The 23,061-nt window shown below is 37.4% G+C and overlaps 1 protein-coding gene across 2 annotated transcripts in view; it reads left to right on the top strand.

The window, feature by feature from the left end:
* The window catches only part of KIF5B (kinesin family member 5B), a 38,243-nt gene extending 20,598 nt beyond the window's left edge, over positions 1–17,645 (top strand). The window contains exons 13-26 of one of the 2 annotated variants that reach the window (XM_010585189.1): positions 574–642; positions 1,759–1,965; positions 4,469–4,612; positions 5,267–5,452; positions 6,311–6,428; positions 6,772–6,833; positions 6,939–7,048; positions 7,207–7,308; positions 9,372–9,432; positions 9,598–9,669; positions 9,846–9,950; positions 10,474–10,690; positions 12,537–12,669; positions 15,056–17,645. In XM_010585189.1, the coding sequence (XP_010583491.1) occupies positions 574–642; positions 1,759–1,965; positions 4,469–4,612; positions 5,267–5,452; positions 6,311–6,428; positions 6,772–6,833; positions 6,939–7,048; positions 7,207–7,308; positions 9,372–9,432; positions 9,598–9,669; positions 9,846–9,950; positions 10,474–10,690; positions 12,537–12,669; positions 15,056–15,062 (1,593 nt within the window). In that variant the 3' untranslated portion in view covers positions 15,063–17,645. Of the gene's footprint in view, positions 1–573; positions 643–1,758; positions 1,966–4,468; positions 4,613–5,263; positions 5,453–6,310; positions 6,429–6,771; positions 6,834–6,938; positions 7,049–7,206; positions 7,309–9,371; positions 9,433–9,597; positions 9,670–9,845; positions 9,951–10,473; positions 10,691–12,536; positions 12,670–15,055 lie in introns of both variants that reach the window. The other variant, XM_010585182.1, reaches the window with a different exon arrangement.
* The last annotated feature ends 5,416 nt before the right edge of the window (positions 17,646–23,061 follow it).

The following is a 23,061-nucleotide window of genomic DNA, read 5'->3' as shown; positions in this document are numbered from 1 at the left end:
TATCAGTACATAGGAAAAAAAAGATAGAAATGAAAGTTAGGAAGGAAAAGTTAATAAGTGTCTTGAATGGTATTTCTACTTTCTGGGTATAGAACATTCCTAGCTGATTGTTTGGAATAATATTATAGCAGAGAAAGGAAAATAATGAGAAAGCGGGGAAAATGAGTAATTTGAAGACAGCAGGTTTTTTCCTTCCATGTTATGCATATTTTATTTGAACATAATTTTAAATTGAAGTAGTAGTACTAAATTTGGAGAGGGGAAAAAAAAATCTTTTAACTAAATCTTAATTGTTTCTTGGAAGTTAGAACAACTTGGAGAAAATTTGTAAAAGCACAGATATAAGAGTTTTTTGTCTTTGAAGCATGGTGTTTTACACATACATGCCAGGTTAAGAGCTTAATGGATCAGCCAGTGAAGTCAAAAGGATTATTTTTTTACTTTTGTTGCTTTCAGTTGTGTACTTGTCTCAGAATATGGAAAAGTTAGATGCCTAACATCTGCTGTCTCTTAGATTATTTTTCCTGAGTGCTATTTGTAAGTTTATTGAACACAGTCTTACTTCAACTGCAGGATGAAGAAATTAATCAGCAGAGTCAACTAGTAGAAAAACTGAAAACACAAATGTTGGATCAGGAAGAGGTGAGTTTCGCTCTTGCATCTTTATTTTTGTTTGTCTTTCCTTTAAAGAAATTGGAGATGTTCTGAATAGGTCACGCATTATGACCAGGGAGTAGAATGACTGCTTACTACTGTACAATAGTTCTCTTTTATTCCTTATTTAAATGTTCTGCCTATTCATTCCCCCCACTTACACTGTGCTAATGGCTAAACTTAAACCAGTGTACTTGAACCTTAAGTATCCATGAAGATCGAAGCAGTTGAAATATATTATGCAAAGACATCAGCAGTTTTTTTTCCCCATGCAAAGTTTCCAGTTTGTCAAGATACCTTGATTTACTGTAAGAAAACTGTTTTAAGGCTTACTTTTGGTCAGCTGCTGTACAGAGAGAGAAGGAGGAGGAGGGAAATGTAATGGCCCATAATGGAAAAGGAAGTTATCTATGTGTTACTTCAAACCATACTTGCTAGAATATTCAAATTATTTGTATGCATTTTGCCAGTGATGTAACTTAATTAAATGGAGAAAATACCTATTAATAATGAAGTTGTTAACTTCATTTAGCCAAGATATTAGAAAAAATAATTCTTTATAGCACAAAGATTAAAATAATAATAATCTTTGTGTACATGGCAAGAAGGAAATGGGTCGAGGACTCAGGAAGTTGGAGCTACTGTTTAATCTTATTTATTTAAATAAATCTGCCTGTTTAGCAACTGTTCACTTTGTCTAGTTACTCTTCAGCAGCTAAAATGTTAAAATGCTGGAATTTTAGTCCCTAGCCTGTTGACAATTTCAGACTCATGAGTAGTAATTGGTGGCTTTTTTGTGAACTTGCAATATTCCATGTGCATTTCCAGTTGCTGTCCTTTATGTGTCTTGATTTGTAATCATTTCCATTCTGAAGATACTGTAAAAGCTAAAGAACTATGGATATAGATGATAAATTAAATTTGTTCATTATATTCTCACTGTTCCTGTCCTTGGCATCCTTATTGGATGATGCTAGACAGCAAAAATGTAGAAACAAACTATTGTAGTAGCTAAAAGCATTAATAAGATTCAACTTATACATGGAATTTTCTTGATGATTATTTGTTGTTGTAACTTTAAATAAATCTCTATCAATGTTGCAGCTTCTAGCATCGACCAGACGGGACCAAGACAACCTGCAAGCAGAGTTGAATCGCCTTCAGGCTGAAAATGATGCCTCTAAAGAGGAAGTGAAAGAGGTGTTACAAGCCCTTGAAGAATTAGCTGTCAATTATGATCAGAAGTCTCAGGAAGTAGAAGATAAGGCAAAGGAATATGAACTTCTTAGTGATGAACTCAATCAAAAATCGGTATGAAATTGGGATAAGAAATTACTGACAGTCTTCAATGTAACTTTTCTTGCCTTGCCTGTATTTCTTGCTTGAAGTAATTTGAAGGTTTTTCACAAGGGAAAATGGGAGCCTAAGTCTAAAACTTCTTTAGTTTTAGCAAAGGATGATTTTCTAAAACCAGTAAGCTTCAGAAAAATGCACAGTGAATATTGACCTTGATACCTCTCATCTTTTTAGTCCCTATGGCACTTTAATACCTGAAGGATATTCAGAAAAACCCTAGATATCAGACATTAACACATTCATTACATGCTGGTGATCTGATGCAGTTTTGTTTCTCTTTCTGGTGCAGTTGGGATAATGCTCACTTAAGAATCTGCTCCTTCCAATCTTGAAATTGCTGTGAGCATGGTACAGCTTTTCTTGAAAGGAATGTTTATTTACATGCTGTATTTATGGCATGTAAAATAACTTATCCTGATGCCTTCAAAAATAGGCGGTTTATTTTACTTTCTGAAAGGAGTAGTTCTGAACGCTGTGGACATACTCCAAAAGATCGCCCTGATTAAAATACAGATGCATCGGTCCCACAGGATGAATACCGTACACCTCCTTACATACCTGCATAGTTTCTGAATTGACTGACAGTTTTGGTAGCCAATTATTTGGCAGACATCAGTCAGTTTTAAACAGTTAATGCTCTACCTGCTATCCTAAAATTCTAAGTACTGGAAAGGATCAGCATGTTTGCTGGCATTGCAGACAGAATATGTGATGGTGCAAGTCTCATTCTTCTCTGTTCTTGAAGATAGAAATTGAGTGGGTCTGGTTCTTCTAGTGACTATTAATTTCTAGTGAAATTCTAGTGAATTTTCAGTTAGTAAGATTTGACTAGATAGAACACTGGCATTAAAATTGATGTTCACAAGATCATGAAACTTCTTAAACTTTTAAGTATTCTGAGCTAAGTAATCTTTACTGGTAACTTACATCACTTGAAGGTCGGCTGAAAATCAGATGATCTCTGGTCTTCCTATTATGAGCAGCATTTAAAATTTGGTGGGATAGGCTAGCTGTATGCGTGTATGATTCTTAAGTGTGTGGTTTACTTTTTTCCAGGGTTTTTTTTGTTTGTTTGTGGTGTTGGTTTTAATTAGTTTATAGATAGTTGAGTGATTCTGGATAGTATAACTAAAGTCCATTGAGTGTCATGCATAACTCAATCCACAAGAAAGCAACAACTGTTCTGACATATAGTAAAATTAAGATATTTCAGTGTTCTCAGTCTGTGTTGTGGTTTAACCCAGCAAGCAGCTAAACACCATACAGCTGTTGGCTCCCTCCCTCCCCACAGTGGGATGGGGGAGAGAATTGGCAAAAAAGAGTAAAATTAGTGGGTTGAGATAAAGAGAGTTTAATAGGACAGAAAAGGAAGGGAAAATAATAAAAGAATTAAAATACACAAGTGATGCACAATGCAATTGCTCACCACTGACTGACTAATGCCTGGCCAGTTCCTCAGCAGTGGCCCCTGGCTAGCTTTCCCCCTAGTTTATATACTGAACATGATATCATATGGTCTGGGATATCCCTTGGGTTAGTTGGGGTCAGCTGTCCTGGCTGTGTCCCCTCCCAACTCCTTGTGCACCCCCATCCTCCTTGCCGGTGGGGTGGGGTGAGAAGCTGAAAAGGCCTTGACTCTGTGTAAACACTGCTTAGCAACAACTAAAACATAAGTGTGTTACCAATATTATTCTCATCCTAAATCCAAAGCACAGCACTATATCGGCTACTGGGAAGAAAATTAACTCTCTCCCAGCCGAAACCAGGACAGTCTGTCACAGCTAACCCATGCAGCAACCATCCTTTGGCATCAGCTGGCTGAAACTTTCCTGCTGTAAAACTTCTGGCATTTTTTTTAAAACTGGAGAACAAAGAGCAGACAATTTCTGAGTATGCAAGCTGCTGAGCTGCAGCCATTACAACCACAGCAGCTCAAACAAGCTGAAAAACTGCTCTAGAGTAAGTGTAGTGTTTATGAACTCTCAGAACTTGGGTGCTGTTTTCTGATTTGCAAGTAGGAAAGAGTTAAGAGCTCTGCAGGGAAAGCTGAAATTATTTTCTTTCACCAAAATATGTTGAAAAGTGTTAGACTTGCGGTCTGTGTACCTTTTTCCTATAAATGCAACTCTCTGCAATATTTAACCATATATAACTTTGAATGCTGTTTAACAATGTTGATGTGAATTTGTTGCAGAGTTGTAAGATTATATTTTGTGAGCTGAAGGCCTCGGTCCCCAGTACTTTACGTTTCTTTCAGAAGAAACACTGTCACTCTAGGACTTCTAAATTTTTACTGTATGGTGTATTCACATAGGTTGATACCAGTCTGGTTTTAGACATAAAAATGGGACATTTCAGTAGGCAACCACATGTTGCTGTATTTAAATAAATAGTATGAAACTAGTTCTAAAAATAAGAGTGTGTTTTGTTTATTATAGTGTAACTTCTTTTACTGTAGGTCACTCTAGCCAGTATAGATGCAGAGCTTCAGAAACTTAAAGAAATGACCAACCATCAGAAGAAACGAGCAACAGAAATGATGGCCTCCTTACTAAAAGATCTTGCAGAGATAGGAATTGCAGTTGGAAATAATGATGTCAAGGTAAGGATTAGTCAGTGCAATTTTTAATACCATGAATTACACGCATACATTGTGGATAGGTGGGGTCAGGTTTCTTAGTATGATAAAAATAACCACCATAGGAAGCCTCATGTATATTAATAATATGGGTATAAGCTTATCCATTGCTTATACTGTGACTTAATCATGTCCCAAACAGAATTTGATTTTGCAAAGACAAGGAGGAGCAGGTATGATTTTTTTTTTGGAAGTAGTGTTTTCTTTTGTACTGTTAAACTGCTATATGAAATGGTCATAATCAACAGCATCGTCCTGGCAATCTAATGCTGACCTACAGAAGCAATCAGGATGATACTTATATTAAAAATGGAATGAGGAAGTGAAATAAAAGATAAATCTGGAAGATCACTGTAGGACAAGAATGTAAGCAGTGTTAGAAATCTGTATTAGTATAAACTGTATTTCCCTCTTCAAGTGACTCATTATCTTTGTGCAAACCTCTAAAAAAGCAATCAGAAAACTAAAAAAAAAAAAAGTTACATTTTGATGTTTAAATGGTCTGATTATCAGTTGAGGCGGGGAATGTGTGCTGGGCACTAAGATGCTCCATCTCATCTTTAATTCTGTTTTCGTTATCTGAGCTTTCTAAATGTGTCATTCCACACTTCTCAGCAGCCTGAGGGAACTGGCATGATAGATGAAGAATTCACAGTTGCAAGACTGTACATTAGTAAAATGAAATCAGAAGTAAAAACAATGGTAAAACGTTGCAAACAGTTAGAAGGCACACAAGCTGAAAGCAATAAGAAAATGGAAGAAAATGAAAAGGAGTTGGCTGCCTGCCAGCTCCGTATCTCACAGGTAAATGTTTCTTTACAGTGTACTTCCTACATGTTCTTTTGAATTTATTAACCTACTGGGGGGTAAAAAAAGTTGCTATTTCTTTTTGATACCTAACAAAGTATATTGTGAGCAAACAGCCACAAGACTGTATCCTCAATACTCTCTTCAGTTTGGATGCTTCTGAGTGATTGTGACAGGATGTCAAAATTTCTGCAATATGTCTGTAGCCTGATAATGCTTTTGTAGCACTTGTAGTAAATACTAGCGTCCATATGTTCTCCATCACAGGATCCTTTACAAATAGAAGTCTTACAGAACGAGTGGCCAGTGAACACTCTGCCTACTAATGGAGCAAGTTGGAAGTGGGAGAGAGCAATAGCACAGTAAAATGACAGATATATATAAATAGCAGATTAAATTTACTTATAATGTGAGAAAGGCCATTTTAATGCGATTGTTAGAAAAGATCAGTAATGTGTCTTCTAACACTTCTGAAAATTGTGACCTACATATGCAATTTAATTTTTCTATATTTTGTTTTACATACAGATGGTCATCTTATTTTAAATCAGGAGATGCATATTTCTGTGCAGTCTTCTAAATACAGCAGGCCTCTCTTACCTCTGATAGTATTTAACATTCAAAACATCTCTTTTCCCAGCCAAAAATGTATTTCATTCCAATCCAGAATAAAGACATTGTCTTAGAGGCTACGTTACAGATCTACTTGAGTAGTCATATTCTTCTTAGAGTTTAGCTGGCACCATTTTTGTTTTGAGATCAGGTTACTTGTTTAAAAATAAGTATAAACTGTTTATGCAGATATAATTCTGTGATGCCTAGTTCCAAAGTAAATTAATCTTTCCATTCTACAAGCATGAAGCCAAGATCAAGTCATTGACTGAATACCTTCAGAATGTGGAACAGAAAAAGAGACAACTGGAAGAGTCTGTGGATTCCCTTAATGAAGAATTAGTTCAACTCCGAGCACAGGGTAGGAATTGCCTCCCTACATGCCACCCACCACCATCACCATTTTAAGTATATAGTGATAAATATGGAATTGTTCTGTTCTGTTTAGATTGAAGGGCAGAGCTATAGAATGGCTTTTTGCTACTGAACATGTAGAATTAATCAACAGCAAAGCATGCTTGCTATTTGAAAGAACTGCTATGGATAGGATTAAAGATGTTACTGATTTAATTGATCTTTGTGGTGCGAGGGGATTTTTTCCAAATTTTAAGGTGTTGGGAAGGGAAGGGGGAATTAACTCCATCTTCCCTGTGATCACCTAGTTACCTGGCTGAAATGTGTTTTCCCTCCTCTATCCCTACTAGAAAAAGTCCACGAGATGGAGAAAGAGCACTTAAATAAGGTTCAAACTGCAAATGAAGTCAAGGTAAGTTAATTTCATTGTTTTGTTTTGTTTTGTTTTTTTAAAAAAAACCAAAGTGAAATATGGTAACTTCTTAAAGCATATAAGACATACTGTTTTTTCTAATAGCAAGCTGTGGAACAGCAAATTCAGAGCCATCGTGAGACGCATCAGAAACAAATCAGTAGCCTAAGAGATGAAGTTGATGCAAAGGAGAAACTTATCACTGAACTTCAAGAGTAAGTAATTGTCATTATTTTAGTAGTGCCAAATGTCTCTGGACTGTGTGAGTACGGAAGCACAGTATGGTGGTAAATGTCTTTCTAACTTGGTGTTGCTTTACTGAATGTCCTGTCTGACAGGTTCAGTTGATATAATATTTACTTTCTGTGTTCAGCCAAAACCAGAAGATGATGCTTGAACAGGAACGTCTTAGAGTTGAGCATGAGAAGTTGAAAGCGACTGATCAGGAAAAAAGTAGAAAACTGCATGAACTTACGTAAGTGATAATGGTGCATAAAACAAATGTGTGTGGGAACACTTATATTTTAAGAACTAGCGACCTAATATGATGAAGTGGCTCTCACTGTATGATATGCCTATTAAAGAGAGAAGCTCCAGAGCCTTCTTGAATTCAACTTTTTTAAAACCTTTGCACTGCCTTAATATTTAAAATTGGAAGTAAAATGATGAAAGGTAGGAAGGACACAACTTTTTCTTTGTTAATATGCTATGGGTTGGAGTAATGAACTTTTCAATTTGCAGCTAAGTATTGCACGCTCTAAGACTGGAAGAGACTTGTAAACAGTTCCTTTTTTTTTTTTTTTGTTCTTGTGTGATTTAACTAGTTAGGTGGTTCTAACTAGCTTGTTCTTGAGATTAAACAGCTACATACTTGGAGTGATTAAATACAGTGTATTAGTGAATTAGAGACTGAAAAGGTATTGCAAAAATTAGAATTGAATTCTGCTTGCAGGTAAGTATACAATGGTCAAGATGAAAAACAGTTCTCAACTTCTAGAAATCTGACCATAATCTCCTGGAAGTGTTTCTAGAGTATCAGTAGCGACCCCTTTCTGGTGTATATGAATTTGTCTTTACAGAAGTTAAAAATACATTATACTTAAAACTTTTTGAAAAGTGCATACTTTTTGGCCACGTTTAAAAGCACACAGTGGCTTTCAGGTTTTTATCGTAGAATTTTAAATAATCAGAGGGAACTAACTGGTCTGTACTGGTAACCAATAAGTAATGCTTACTTTTTTCTTTTATCTCTTTTTTCTTTTAGCCTTACTGTGAAATACAATGTTGGTTTAACTGACTAAAATTTTAACAGTACTCTGGTCTTGTGAATGCATCTTACTCTGATTTATTTATATGCCACAATGATTACAAAAGTTACATTAGTTACAATAGGTTTTCTTGTCTTGTAAGATTTGATATGCATACTACATTATTGCTTCTTATTTCAGTTTGCCAGCTAAACTATATATAACATTGCTCCCTTAAAGGTGCTTGCTATATTAGAAACTTTCCTCTTCAAAAGACTTGCAAAGAAACATTAAAAATTAGTTTGGTATTCTATGTCCTCCCCCAGCCTTTGAATCTATTTATTTTCTATTGTATGTCATAAATGTGCATGGTGAATGACAGGCCAGAAATAATGCAGATTATTCACATTTTATTCTTTCTTAGTTGTGTAAGATGCCTGGAACTACTTTTCCAGTGAGGTCTGGGAAATGGATAGGATGCTGAGATATTCTTTAGAATATTTTATTACCTCAAATGTTTAATCATTTAACTGTGAGCTAGTAGTGGAACTGGCCAAGTGAGGAGAAATTTCAAGAAGAAAAGAAGCTTTTTGGCTACTTAATAGGAACGCTTCATTTTCATGTAGTCCCTGGCCTTCCTATTCCAATCTTGAGTCGTAAAAAGAAAAGTCCGCATTCCTTTCCTGTATCCTGTCATCTTAGCAATTGTGCTGCCTTATAATTCTGAGAGAGAATGTTAGCAGTGCAGTAAAAGTGCTCGCATTAAATAGGAAGACAGAAGCTCTGTAAAGTGATAATCATTAGGTTATATTCCTGTAAACTGAGATTGTTGTTTATGATGCTAGCTTTGGCAAATGTGTTGGGGGTGAGGTGGTAGAACAAAACAAAGAAAAAAAAATCCTTAATCTGTCATGTGATACTTACCTCAGCTGGTCAGAGCTAAGAACATTTGTAGGATAAGATCTTCCCAAGTATTCATCCTGAACCTGACTCAGAGTCCTTTTTTACATATTCTAGAAACTTAACATTATGCATCTGAATGTACTTGTTTGTATTCCTTCAATATTAAAAGTACTTCTTTTTTTTCTTTCTGCAAATCCCCCACTTCCACACCCCCTTCCCAAACGGATTTCTGAGTGTGGTGTCATCTGTCGGTTGCATCCTTAATTGAGGACTTCAACTGAAAGACATTTTTCATTTGTACCATATAGTGTTTATCAATCTAGTCTTCTAAAACATTAAAATTTCCAATTTTGCTCAGATGTTTCAGGACAAATTTACTCTCTTTTAGGGTTATGCAGGACAGACGGGAACAAGCAAGGCAAGATTTAAAGGGCTTGGAAGAGACTGTGGTAAGATAGACTATATTCCAAAGCAAATGCCAATACTTGCATGTTTGGGGTGTTTTTTTCTTTCAGAGTTGTGTGTCAGCTTTTGGGTTTTTTTGAGGGGGGTTGTTTTGGTTTGTTGGTGGGGTTTGTTTGTTTGTTTGTTTAATTTCTTGTCCTTAACTGTAGGCAAAAGAACTTCAGACTCTTCACAATCTTCGGAAACTGTTTGTTCAAGATCTGGCTACTAGAGTGAAAAAGGTAACGTGGTGCTTTAGTGAAACTTGGTGTTTCTGAGAATGCTACATAAATTTTAGTTTAGAACTAAATGAGGAATTGGTCTTTATGTGGTGTAATTTTTCTGGCTTGATCTTAATATGCAAGTTCAGATTTGTACTCAGCCTCCTCTCTCCCTCCCCATGCCTTTGTTACTGCAGAGTGCCGAGATTGACTCGGATGATACAGGAGGCAGTGCTGCACAAAAACAGAAAATTTCCTTCCTTGAGAATAATCTCGAACAGCTTACAAAGGTTCACAAGCAGGTACAATGAGGCTTAATTTCAAGTTTTAATTAAAAACAAACTACTTAAGGTGCATTATTATAGGAGTGACTGCATGCATATTGGTCATAAAGTAACTGCTTCATAATTAAATACTTCTACATCTTGAGTGTGTCTCTTGATATAAAACAATAGACTAAAGTTTTCCTGTAATGTAAATTCATAGCTATTTTAAGTACATGTGAGTATGTAGCAAAATAGCTGCATTTAAACTGAAGAAGATCCAAGTTAGTGTTTAGAGTTAGTGTATCAGTCTAGGGGATTCTTGCCTGTCTCTGACTGAAGAAGAATGTAGACTTTAAGTGACTATGTTGGGTGGCACGTTCTTCCACAGTAACTGATTTTCAGATGACCATCTTACTGATGAACTATTAGATTTACTAAAAGCTTAAGCAAAGATAATATAGTAGCCCTACTGCTTTGCCTGTTTAGGGGCAGGAGGGTGTTTGGTTGGCTCTCCCTATAAAAAGCGATACCAAGAAAATAATAAATTCTGGTTTTGTAGCTGGTACGTGATAATGCAGATCTTCGCTGTGAACTTCCTAAACTCGAGAAGCGACTTAGAGCTACAGCTGAAAGAGTTAAAGCTTTGGAGTCTGCACTGAAGGAAGCCAAAGAGAATGCTTCTCGTGATCGCAAACGGTATCAGCAAGAAGTAGATCGTATAAAGGAAGCTGTAAGATCCAAGAATATGGCCAGAAGAGGACATTCTGCACAAATTGGTTAGTAAAGAATCCCTTGCCCCCTAAAGCTTCATCTGTCTCCTGATTTTTTTTGATCTTTGTGCAAGTATGCATCTTTCAACCTTAGTTGGTACTGCATGTGTGAACATGATGCATTTTCTACCATGAGTTATATTTTGGTTAATAGACTGTAAGTGTGGGTGGGTGGTGATGTATGATTGTTTGGAGTTTTTTATTTATTTGAAATGGGCCTCTTCCTGGTAGCTGGATTTTTGTACGTGCTGGGAAAGGCTTACTGACCTATAATTCTAGCCTGAATGTGTGTGCCATTTCCTAGAACAAAACAATACAGTGAATGTGAGTCTTAAGTCTGTAACATCATTCCAATTCCATTCCAATTTCTAAGGCTAAGTAGGTATTCCAAAGCAAGGAGAGAGATTAAGCCATCACCTTAAGCAACAACAAATCGTCTTCTTGTCTTTTGATCTTGTCAGGGAGAGGGGCAGACAGAAATGCACAACTAACATCCCAAGATCCCTAATTACCTTTTTGCTTCTTTGTTCCAAAACATATAGCACTCCGTAGCCCTAGCTGGGGCAAAAGAATGGCAAAAACAAATCTGTAGTAACTAGTAGTCTTTCTTATTATGTAGTGGGAAGGCAGTCATATTCCCTTGGTCCTCCCCCTGCCATTATGCTGTCAAGTGCTGAGGGCCAAGAGGGTGTGTGACCTGTGGAGGACTTAACTGTGCCTATTACATTATTGTTGTAGAAGTAACTATGTTCCAGCCTTTTTGTTGTCCTGTGTCAGGACTTCAGTAATCAATACGCTTATCTTAAATGATAATGCAACTGAAATGAGCATTGCAGTTAAACTTTGCTCATATTCTGTAGGTCTGCAAAGAGCTGTTGCAGAATAAAGTTATAATTTTTTTTTCTTGGTCACTTCAAGTGGCAGCTTGAAGACAGGTGCTTTCCTGTCTTACATTTCTCTCAAGTGATCTCCAAGATGACAAAAAAATTCTCTAGTGAGCTTGCCACAGCTATAAAGCCTCTTGTACTTAAATGTCTAGACGAACTAGTCATGTCTTGCTGGAGATCAGCTTCCTGTAAGGCAGAAATTGAGAAGTGTTTCTCTGATGCATTTGCTACCTGTAGGTACTTTTTATCCACTCTTACCTCCTGAAACTTTAAATGCTTCTGTTTAATGTTACAGAACTTTGTAAAGTCATAGTTGTGCATGTCCTGTTAAGAGCTAGTACAAAACTGATTGAAAATATAGTTTGTTTATCGAAGCGTATGCAGCTTGTGAATGACCTGTCAAAACTACTGTTTTTAATTCAGTAATAGAGCAAGTTTTATTTCTATATGGTGGTAAGAAGTTGATGAAGCAGTGTTATCTGTGGAGTAATCAGTATGCAGAATCACTTGCAGAGCAGAGTAACTGGTGGCTTATCAATCAAGTAGATGTGGGAAATACAGCAGGGTATAATTATTCCTTACAGGAACAGAACCCTCATGAAACTTTGTCTAGCGATGTGTCTTATTTGAGTTCTTATTGCCAAGAAATGGGACTCTCACAGGGAAATGCATTAGGTGGGGCGGATAATACATGTGAAGTTAATCATTATCAAAAGCTCTGCTAGCTTTAATTCTAGTAGGGACAATAAAAGCAAAACCTTGTCTATTTTTCAGGGCTTGTTATAGTTGGCACTAATCTGTTAGGTTCTCAGAATACCATCTCTTAAACTTGTTTTCTTATTCAAAGTGCATTAAATTTTGATTATTACATTTGGGATACTTTAAAATAAAGCATTAGTAAATTTGAATAATAAAAGGTAAAATTGTGATGTATGTATTTGTAAGTCATGTTTCTTTTCATGCAGCTAAGCCTATCCGTCCTGGCCAACATCCAGCAGCTTCTCCAACTCATCCAAGTGCAATTCGTGGTGGAGGTGCGTTCACTCAAAACAGCCAGCCAGTTGCGCTGCGTGGAGGTGGAGGACGGCAAGACAAAGTGTAAGTTTGTCTTGTAGGATTTTTTTTAAATGTGTGATTAAACCACTTTGTATTACAGTTCATTCTGTGGCATAAAATCACTTGAATAATCAGTTAACTTCTTTTTTTACAGAATTGTATAGTTAGAGGAACAGTATGCATATACATCTGACTAATGCTCCTGCTTTTGTTATAAAACTGGCATTTGTTGTAAAATGGTAGTTCTGGAGTTGTTCTGCTGGAGTAGAACAAAACATGAAAACAGTCAGTTGGAGATAGTTACCAGTCACAGCTACTGTTAGGGAAAGGAGTGGACAGTTTAAATTCTTTTGGCTTGCTACTATCTCTTTAAATATGGTTTTCTTCAGAAAACATTCAGCAATGAAATAAAAAATGACCCTATTCTCATATGTTGTTTATTTGCTGTTGATACTACATTTGCACACTGCTTCATGTGTCAGTAATTTGGAAGTATTTAGCAGAAAAATTCATGTCTTCATCTGGTAAATTTAAAATGTTAGCCTAGCTAAAATACAGTAATTGAAATTAATACGTGCACTTATTTGAAAATGTCTCTAATCTCCTAAGTAATTACATGTAGTCCGGTACTTAATATGCTTCGGTTGCTCACAGAATCATGTCTCTTTTTAATCAATGTCTGCATTATAGTTGGTCTGTTGGTCAGTTAACAGTAATGCTTTGCTGCGGTCTCTGTCATCATCTTGACTTTTGACGTTTGTATAAATGTCTTCTAGGCATTCCCTTAGTTAAGGTTATCTGCATCTTCAGTTTGAAAATACTCCTAAAATGATTGTGTGGTGTTTGAATCCTGGGTGCTTCTCTTCCGAAGGGGAGAAGCAGTTTATGTTAATCTTGTTTCCATTTGTTTCTTTTTATTAGCTGACTGACTTTTCAAAGCTTTCTCTCCAATTTAGAGAAAATCAGGCTGTGGTACTAGTTAATGTACCTGGTTCTGTTCAGTAGTGTCTCTTAGTAAATAAGAGGTTGAAGTGATAGTACTTTAACCTTGAATAACATTTACCTTGAATGACTAAGGAGCTGGCAATTCATAGATTCTTGATTACGTTGATGTGGTGAAATTAAACTTCTGATAGCTACTTTGACTATAATGGCAATCTAGCTCAGGTGTCCACTGTAGAGACATTTCAAGGTATGATTGACCCAGTTTATTTTAGATGCCTACTTTAGCGTGAGTTTGCACATGCTCTGATGTTGCCTAGAATTCTAACCTATGAGCCTATTTAGTCTCATACTTCTTTAAAAGTACTTAGAATAGTTGATATAATCAGCAGTAAATAACTAAATTTTGAGCTTGCATCTTGCTTTGGAGAAGAGCTTTCATTGTTGGTCCTGGGGAATTTAAATAGGAGCCTTAGCACTTTGACTTTTGGACTGTGTGTAGATAAATCATGAAGGAGTGGAAAATTGCTAAGTATTGGCTAGAACACCTTTTGAACAAACGAGAACTCCTACATAAATGCTTGCAGAATCCCTTAAGCAGTTGTAAAGCTTTCATATAATTCTTCTAACGTGAGCATGTTACCTATTGCTGTAGAACCAAGCAGAGTTTAGCACTTAAAGGCAGGAGACTGGTCATAATTTATTCCAACTTTCCTATCTTGTTTCTGGAAGAACCTCTCCCGTATGGAAGTAAAGGAACAAAACTTTTTTGAACTTTATTTTACTATTAAATATGAAATTGTTCTAGGCTTGTGAATACTTGGGTAGCCAGTATCATTCTTCTCTGTACTAGTGTCTGTCATACTTTTTTTGAGAATTAATACATATACTAAGCATCTCAACTTCTGGTTAGAGAACTTCTGGTACAGTAGGAACATGATGTACTGTTGTACATTTGGAGACCACTTTAACAAATTACTCTGGAAACATTAAAGAAATACAGAGATGGTAAATTGTTATTTCCCTATGCAAATCAAACTTTAAGATAATTTATGCCAAATGATCTCTTCATTCCCATTTCATCTTCCCAAAATAGCAAAGTCAAAACTTTGCAGCAGCTGGTAGGTGGCATCCAGACAGTTCTCACTGGCCTGGAAAAGTAGCAACGGTCATGGGAAATGGAACTGGGTTATAATTGGCTTGTATTTGTAATGTTTACTCTGTTAAGGCAATCAAGATTGGATACCCAGTCAGTTTATTTTGCTGTAAATTTGTTGGTAACAGACAGCATTGCTTAAATGCTTTGTGTTGTGTAATTTGTTATTCTAAAGTAGATGTTCTATTAGCACTTATCTGAGTGGTCTAAGAATTGGGCTCTTAAAGGCTATGTAAATAGTGAATATGGTCTACTGTAAATATAAATAACTTGGCTTTTTTTGGCTTATGAGGTACAAGTATGTAACTCTGTTATTTTTCTCATTTACAGTTGCTGAAAAGTAAATGCAACATGAGGAAGATTCGATATCGTGTAGAGGGAGTCATTCCATGACAATAATCTTTCCCTTTGGGGACTGTAGGATTATTTTTTGAAAATGTATAAATTATACCTGGCCTGTACAGCTCTTCCCCCTTCTACAAATTCTGCTAACTGATTCCCAAAAAAAAAACTAGAGTGCAATTTTGGCGTCTTGAAAAACGACATGTTACTTAAAGTGTAGCTCTGCTCATTACACAGTTTGTCTTTCATGTCTTAAATTTAGTCTGCACTGTGCCAAGCTGAATGTACGTTGAGAAAATCTTAGTTCAAACTTTCTAGCTTAATTTGTGTACATCTTATTGTCTTAGGGAATGTGCAACAGTGTTTAAGTATACTTTCATTTTTATTACTTCACATAACACTACATGTCCCACTGAATTAGAACGGCACTCTAGATTACAGTTTTCTTTTGGAATGCTACATAGGGCATTGGAACTAAATTTATTTGTACAGTGTAAGAATACTGAAGTGTGCTTACGACAACTGCCATAAGGCACTGCGATTGCTACACCACAGAACTAAAGAGTTCAATATGAACAAGGCTGTTTAACTGTTATCTGATTAAATGCCCGTTTATCGGGTAATTTAGAATTAAATATTGTACAGTAATAAGAGTAAACATAAGTTTACAAAAAAGACTTTGGCAATGGATTATCCCATCTGTCCTGTTCCTGATTCTACACACAGTACAGTCTGGTGGAGTGAAAACATTCTGCTTCATTCTGATGAGCCTGTCTATCCATTTGTCTGTATCTGTGACAGTTCACTTTTGCTATTTTATAATAGTGAAATGAGCACAATCTAAAATTTAACTTGATATTCCACTACATATACAGTACTGGAATTTTTTGGCTAAAATTTTAACTTTCAATTAAAAATTTTTTTTCAGCAACTGGCCAATGAATTCAGATACACTAATAAAGGATGCAACTTTTTAAAACTGATGTATTGGGAAATCCTAGACAACTGTTTAAAAAAATAATAAAATAAATAAAGTGCTACCCTGAATTGTATTTGTAATCCGTTTGTAAGTAGGTATATGAAATGTCCAAAGTAGTAGTTGTTGAATATTTTTCTTCTCTTTGCAATAAAGTCCTGTAAAGTGGCTAACAAAATGAAACATGGGTTTTTTTGTTTTGTTTTGTTTTTTGAGCTCTAATACTTCCACTGAGCTGACTGTGTTTTAAAATTTTATAGTATAATTTGCCTAACTTATTCATAGGGTTTAGCCACTATAATTTTTAGAACAGCTGCCTTCTGGATAGAAATTGGTTACCAGGTCTTTGAGAAAGAAGGAACTTAATATTACTGAAAGAATTCAGTGAACTTTCCAGACCCATTTGGTACCACTTTATGTGCTGGCTTGAATTTTTTGCTGGGTATTCATCAGTTATTGTGGAAACAGTAGAGACTCTATGACTGTTCAGACAGCAAATCACTTTCAACTTTTATATTATAAATAGACAAAATATTTATATTATGATGGAGTGTAGTCAGATTTTAGACCTTGAACCACTTTTTTCTATAACTACAGTAGTCTGAATTTTTAATAGTTTGATTTTTAAAGGTTGAGTGTATCAGTCGGAAATCTCACTATTTTGGAGTTTTCAGCTTTTGAGACTGTTTTGTTCATTAAGGCTGCCAAACACTCCAAACTTGCAGTTGTTTTAGAGCATGATTAAAGACAGCATACTGAGGAAAGAAAAATAAATGAATGGCAAACTAGTTTGAATGAAATTTCTCATAATGGAAACAGCACTGTCCGTTATCTTTCTCAGTGTTAACTACAGGCTTTCAGACCTTCATTTGTTAGTATGCAATCATAAAAACAAAAAGAAACCACTTTCTTTAAAATACATTCAAATGAAGCAGGATTTTTTTTCTCATGCCTGTGAATGGGGGTTTCATTCCTGTAGGTAATTATCATGGGGTTTGGTGCTGAAAATTGCTGTGTTTTAAAAAAAAAAAAAAAAGTAACTAGCCTGTAGCTCAGTGTACATCACCTTTTTATATTTAAACTTTTTTTTTATTTTAAACCTTTTATGAAGTTTACCAAGAACTGCCTCTTAAAATGTAAAAAAGAAAAAAAAAAAACCAAAACCAAACAACTTTTTTTGTTTTCTGGTTTGGCTGTCATAGGTCAGCTGGACAGGACAATTACTGTTTTTTGTAAATTAAAATATTCAGTCTATACAGGGAATGTTCAACACTGCTGTTTCAACTTGCAGTCTTTGAATGGTTCTTATTTTTATGTTCCTCTAGATCATATTTTTTAAAAAGATGGTTTAGGATAGGAACTTGGTGAAATATTTATTTCTGGTGAACAACTAAATTATTTACATAACTTAAATGCTGACTCACTACTGTGTGTATCTCTAAATTTGACATGAGGACAAGTCTACCTGTGGAATATGATTTAACTTCAGTACACTTAAGATGCATTAAAACAATTGGTTTGGGGAAGACGCCATATAGTTTTAACTTACCTGCATGCTGTAAATGTATTTGTGTTTAAATAAAGAGAAGAAAAATCTTTGAACTTTGTGCATTTATTCAGTCTCTTCACCTGTTTGTTACATTGTGTCCAGATAATACTTTTCACTTGATAGGTTTCATGACCAGTTATCTTTATGTAAACAGTGATCACTTGATGTCTTGTAACTTCTTGTTCCAGTGTTTGTTAATACAAGTAAGCTTTCTCACAAATATGAATATTTAAGTCTTAGTCTTCAAAAGACTGTTCATGTTAGAAAAAATACACAAACAAAAAAGCCCCAAACCAAACAAAAGAACAAAAAAAAAAAACAAAAAAACCACCAACTCCAACAATTGCTGCCTGTGGAAATGTACAGAAATTGATTACAGCCACAGTATATCAGAATTTGAACCCCTTCAATCTTGAATTACTTTGACCTCTCCCAAAGGCATATACTCCATGTAGTTCATAAATATACCAATTTAATAGCCATTTTTAATGGTTTCTCTTGGTTGTGTACGTTTTGGGTGGTTGTTTTTTTAAACATCAACTTCTACCCTATCTATCTTGGACACAGCGACACACTTGAAAGAATTCTCCCTTGGCATAGGGTGTAGACACAGCATTCTTTCTCTTAAAGGAGAGATTTCCTAGTATTAGTATTCCTTAGTATTCAGCTGCTTTTCAAAAAAAGACCTGAAAAACAAACTCCAGAACCCTCACCAACAAACCCAACCCTCTTCTCCTTAGGTTATGCCTACATGTAGTTATTTCTTAGCTGTAATTGGGAGTTAGATATGTAAGATTATTGCTGCATTCTATTCACCAAGGTGTTTCTTTTTTTAAATTGCATTCTAGAGTAAGCTGGAGTCAGCTTAGAGTCAGCTTTACTTTCTTCTTCCCAGGAGCAGAAGGAAATTTAAGAACTAGAGGAGATTGCCTTAATTCAGGCCTACTGGCAATCGAGGAATCATAGATGCACTTGCATTCCACACTTGTTCTTTAAAATGGAACTTTGATGTGAAGCAGTGTAGAAGCTGATCAAGGGTTTGGGCACATGACGTGCATCTGATTTGATTCCTGGGGATCTTAAAAATCCAATTTTAAAGACTTTCTAAGATGACAATGCATTTATCTGTTTTGGAACGCATGAAGAATGGGTGCCTGCTTGCAGTGGTTCATCCTGCAGATGACAAATTCTGAAAGCTGCTAGTTCATCTGTAGCACCTGATGCCTACTGTATTTTCAGCTTGAGCTGTAGCTGCTTGTGCTTTTATGTACTCCCAGTTAGCCAGTGAAGGAGGGAAGTGAAATGGAGATCTTCTCTTCTGCCAGTCTGACAGAACAAACAGTTGCTTTGGTTCAGACCAAGAGCTCATCTAGCTAAGCCTTTCTCCAGAGGTGCCAGATATATGGGTTGCCCAGAAAAATCAGTCAAACATGATGATTCCTCTCAGTAGTCTTCTCTAGACGTATCACCGCAGGGGCTTTCCTGAGTGTGGTGTCAGTTGTCTGTATGGTGATGCTCAAAGTTCTCATTTTATCCACATACTTGGACAGTCTTCTCTGGAATCCATGTAAACTTGTCTTGGTTTCAGTTGGAAAGGAATTCCCATGAGTTTGCTTCATGAACTTTTTTTTTTTTTTTTTAAACTTGGCTCCTGCTGATTTGGTGACTCCTCATTCTTGTTTGAAAAGGATTAATCCCTTTCCAACATTTCTGTGCCACCTAGACTTTTGTAGACCTCTCTTTTTCTTTCTCAGGACTTGTTTTGCTTTCCCAGGAATCTGTAACAGTTGATTCTACTTTTTCTGAGTGCTATTGAACTGATGTTTTTTTATGGAGCAATTTAGTTATGTAAGGCTGCAATCATCTTCTGGATAATTTTCTCAGAAAAAGATTTAGCTAAATTTGTAGAGCTTTGATATATAAATATATATATATATACAAAAGCATAAAAGAGGTCTAGATTTAAGTCTGCCAGTACAGTTATGTAGAAGAAAAGATCTCAGGAGGAAGAAATTGCATCTGTAAAACTGCTCAATAATGAGCTAATCTGATACTATCAAATATTTCATAGTGTATCCTATTAACGGAAGATGTCTCAGTCACACCAGTGAGGTGCTCGCTTTTGAATAGACCTGTGTCTCTACTAGGGGATGACCAACTCAAACCCCTTTAATTGTACACAAGGACTAAAGGATGCTCAAAAAGGAAAGCAAATTTCTTTTCACTCTGAAGTTTCTTACGAGCAATAGCATGGCCTGAAATGACTTCTGAAATTAAGAATATTATGTCTCTGACAAGGAAAAACTGCAGTTACATGCACTGATAATCTACAAACTGCTAAGGAATTCATTGACAGAACAAGTTTGTTCTGTTGGCTGGCTTGGGGTGGCTTCCATCTTGAATGTACCAAGAAGTTGTAACACCAATTTAGGAAGTGCCAAATGCATTACTGTATTTAAAATGTGCTATGTGCAGACTGTCTCGAGTCACTTAAGTACATAATATAGCTTCTCTAAATGACGTAGAAAACATATCTGGAAGTTGATTACTGAAGACTGTTGGGTGCATCAGAATTTTTGCCTGTGAAGTTTTGAGCTGATGAATCTTCCTGAATTCCCTGCAGGAGTGTTCATCATTTTATGTTTAACCAATCCTTGCTGGGGGGTAAAGACAAGTGAAGTGGGACTGGGCAGGGAGAGTAATTTGAGCTGCTAACTCCTTTTAGTGTTTCATTATGAAAGTTGAAGGTGCAGAGGGTATCAGTCAGCTAGGCTATCCAGTGTGACGGGAAAAGTTACCTGAAGAAGAAAAATATAATGCAGAAGAAAAAAAATGCTTGCAAATATGACTATTGTAATAAAGCATATTTAGCCTATTTACTTTGAAAAGGAAAATAAGAGGCTAATGACTATAAAGGGGAAAGAAAGGGGCATTGCGTAGGATGGTGTGGCATATCTGCACCCTGGATGCCTTGCGGGTGTACATTTCAGTAGCATACTCCCTCTAGGGTCTGTTGTGCTCCACAAGGTAGGCATACCGGTATTGTGGAATGGAGCTAAATCCGTCCAGTGTCTTCACCTAAGGTACCAAGGGAAGTGTTAATATGTACCTCTGGCAAGTAGGGAGAGCACCATAACCCACATTCTCCGCATTCCTAAATCCACAAAACTGGGTGCGGAAATGACTCAGAGGTGCCCCCAGGTGTGTGTTTTAGAGAGCTATTTCCACAGCATCTGTTGTGAGTAACAAATACCTGGGAGCCCCTGTCTTGGTCTGAAAGTCAACTCAAATTGTCTCCTGCAGTTGGAGACAAATACACTTCACAGCTGATGACACCATATTGGAGATACCTGCAAAGCTACTTACTGTTCCAGTGGATGTTTGATTTGGCTTTTGTCAACAGCAGCATTAAAAATTGTGTTAAAAAGTAAATTAGCTCAGCAAAGCATAAATGTCAGTGTTATCCTGTCTGCTTATTGCCTCCATCAACAGGTGTGGTTCTGATCAGCCCCGGGGAGGGGAGAGTGTTGTGCTGTCAGGATAGGTGTTTTACGTGATCATTCAGCATCCTACCCTGTTAACAAGCAGGTATTTGCAGAGTATTTTGCGCTGGTCTTTTCCTGAGAGGGTGTAAATGATTCTTTAAATGCCTTTTGCTGCAAGAAATACCTGTCAGCAGAAACCATGACAGATCTTAGACTGCTGCCCAGGAAAGCTGGTTTCAACTGCAGCTTACTGCAAGGCCTTTCTGTTTTTCATGTCAGCTGCATGCAGCAGCCTGGTGACCGTCTGTGTTTTCTAGGGCCTGATTTGCAGTGGGGACTGCAGCAGGGTGAGCCCCCTTCCTGCTGCTGATGGAAGAGGGAAGCTCCTTTAGGCGGTGGTATCCTCTCATACGTGCTCTAGGAGCTGTGCCTTGCCGGGTTTCCACGTCCTGGTGATACTGAAAAGCCGGTTGAAGAAACTCTCTAAGACTTGTTTTGGAGTTTTAGAAAGCAGGCATTCTTTATTGCAGCACTGGATGCACGGAGGATAGTTCCACCTAGCGTGCATACCACAGCTTTAGCACAAACAGGTTATATAGAATAACTAATTGCATATGAATCAGATTAGTATACATATACATAAAAATGATTATATCTGATTATCGTAGTACTGCCTGTATCCGATCATGCGCAATGAAGGATCTATTTGAGTTGAAGGGCTGCTTTTACGACCACCGACCCATTTGAAGTTCTTGTTGGCTGTCCTTGAAGCCTTTATTCTTGCCCTTGTTCTTTGATCTTGAAGCTTAACGCAGTTTCAATCACATGTGGTCAGGCTCAACATTGTTCTCATCTAGTGTACAGGAACATCTAGTCATAAGAGCAAAGAACTGCAAAACTTAGGAGTAACTACCTCTACTAGTTAATTGCTTGGCTATACTTTTGTCTATTGTTTCAATCATAGTGTTAATATAAGATTTCTAATAATTATTTACCAAATCTTACTTTTACAGTCACCTAGCAGCAAACCAGTTTCCACGGCTGGTACAAAATATTAAAACCATCAAAATATTTAGACATACCGTGCAGAATGTATGAAAATATGCCATCACTGGTGGGTTGTTGTGCAGAGGCAGCGCAGCTCCCTTTGCCCGCAAGCAGTCAGCTCCGAGTCCTGGTCCTGCCGCCGCCCGCCTCAGCCGCTGCCGCCTTTCCCCTTGAGGCTGGAGGGCTTCCCCCTGCCCACCTTGGGACCCCGGCGTGAGGGACGTGTCACTGTGCTGGGGGAAGGGAGGAGCTGCCTGCTTTTCCTGGGAGAACTTTGTATTCCTGCTCCTACAGGTCTGTCCTCCTCTCTAACTGTGAGGCCACAGGGCCACGGAACAGGAGAGGAGCTGAAGCGCAGGTCCTCGAGTGGGAGAAATACAGGCCAGGCTGTGAAGTAATAAAAGTTTTGTTTGGTGTTTTGTTCTTCTAGGTCTGCAGTTCAGCTTATAATAAAAAATGAAGAGTTCTTCCTCTGTCATTGCTGAGGCCTTTCTCGCTGCCGAGCCTACAAGGTCACGATGAGGTGTGAGCCGCTACTTGGGGCAGTGAAAGCAGAATCGCCCAGCTGGGGTTATAATTTCAGCTATGCAGAGCTAGTCATTAACAACCAGAAACTAACCTACCCGGTGCAAGCCCCTTCTGAGGGTGCTTTATTAACCCGAGACCTCGCGGACGCGAGAGAGGCAGGAGAGGGCTGCCCCGCCGCAGAAGGGATCCCGTGCGCTGGGAACCGCCGGTGCAGGGATCCGGCTGTTGAAGCCGACGGATTATCGAATCCCTGCTCTCTCCCTGGGCCTGGGCCCCTTTCCCGCCTTTAATCCGAACGCCCCGTTTGGCAGCCAGGCCCCGGCCCCGTCCGGAAGCTAAAATGGGGGCGGCGCGCGGCGCGGCCTCCCAGCGCCCCTCGGCCGGCTACCGGCGCCGCTAGGGGGCGCCA

The sequence above is a fragment of the Haliaeetus leucocephalus genome, unplaced genomic scaffold (genome assembly GCF_000737465.1).
Source record: "Haliaeetus leucocephalus isolate CR32 unplaced genomic scaffold, Haliaeetus_leucocephalus-4.0 Scaffold0, whole genome shotgun sequence".
Lineage (NCBI taxonomy): Eukaryota > Metazoa > Chordata > Aves > Accipitriformes > Accipitridae > Haliaeetus > Haliaeetus leucocephalus.
Note: the sequence above shows the minus strand (reverse complement) of the source record. Positions and strands in the feature narration are given on the sequence as shown.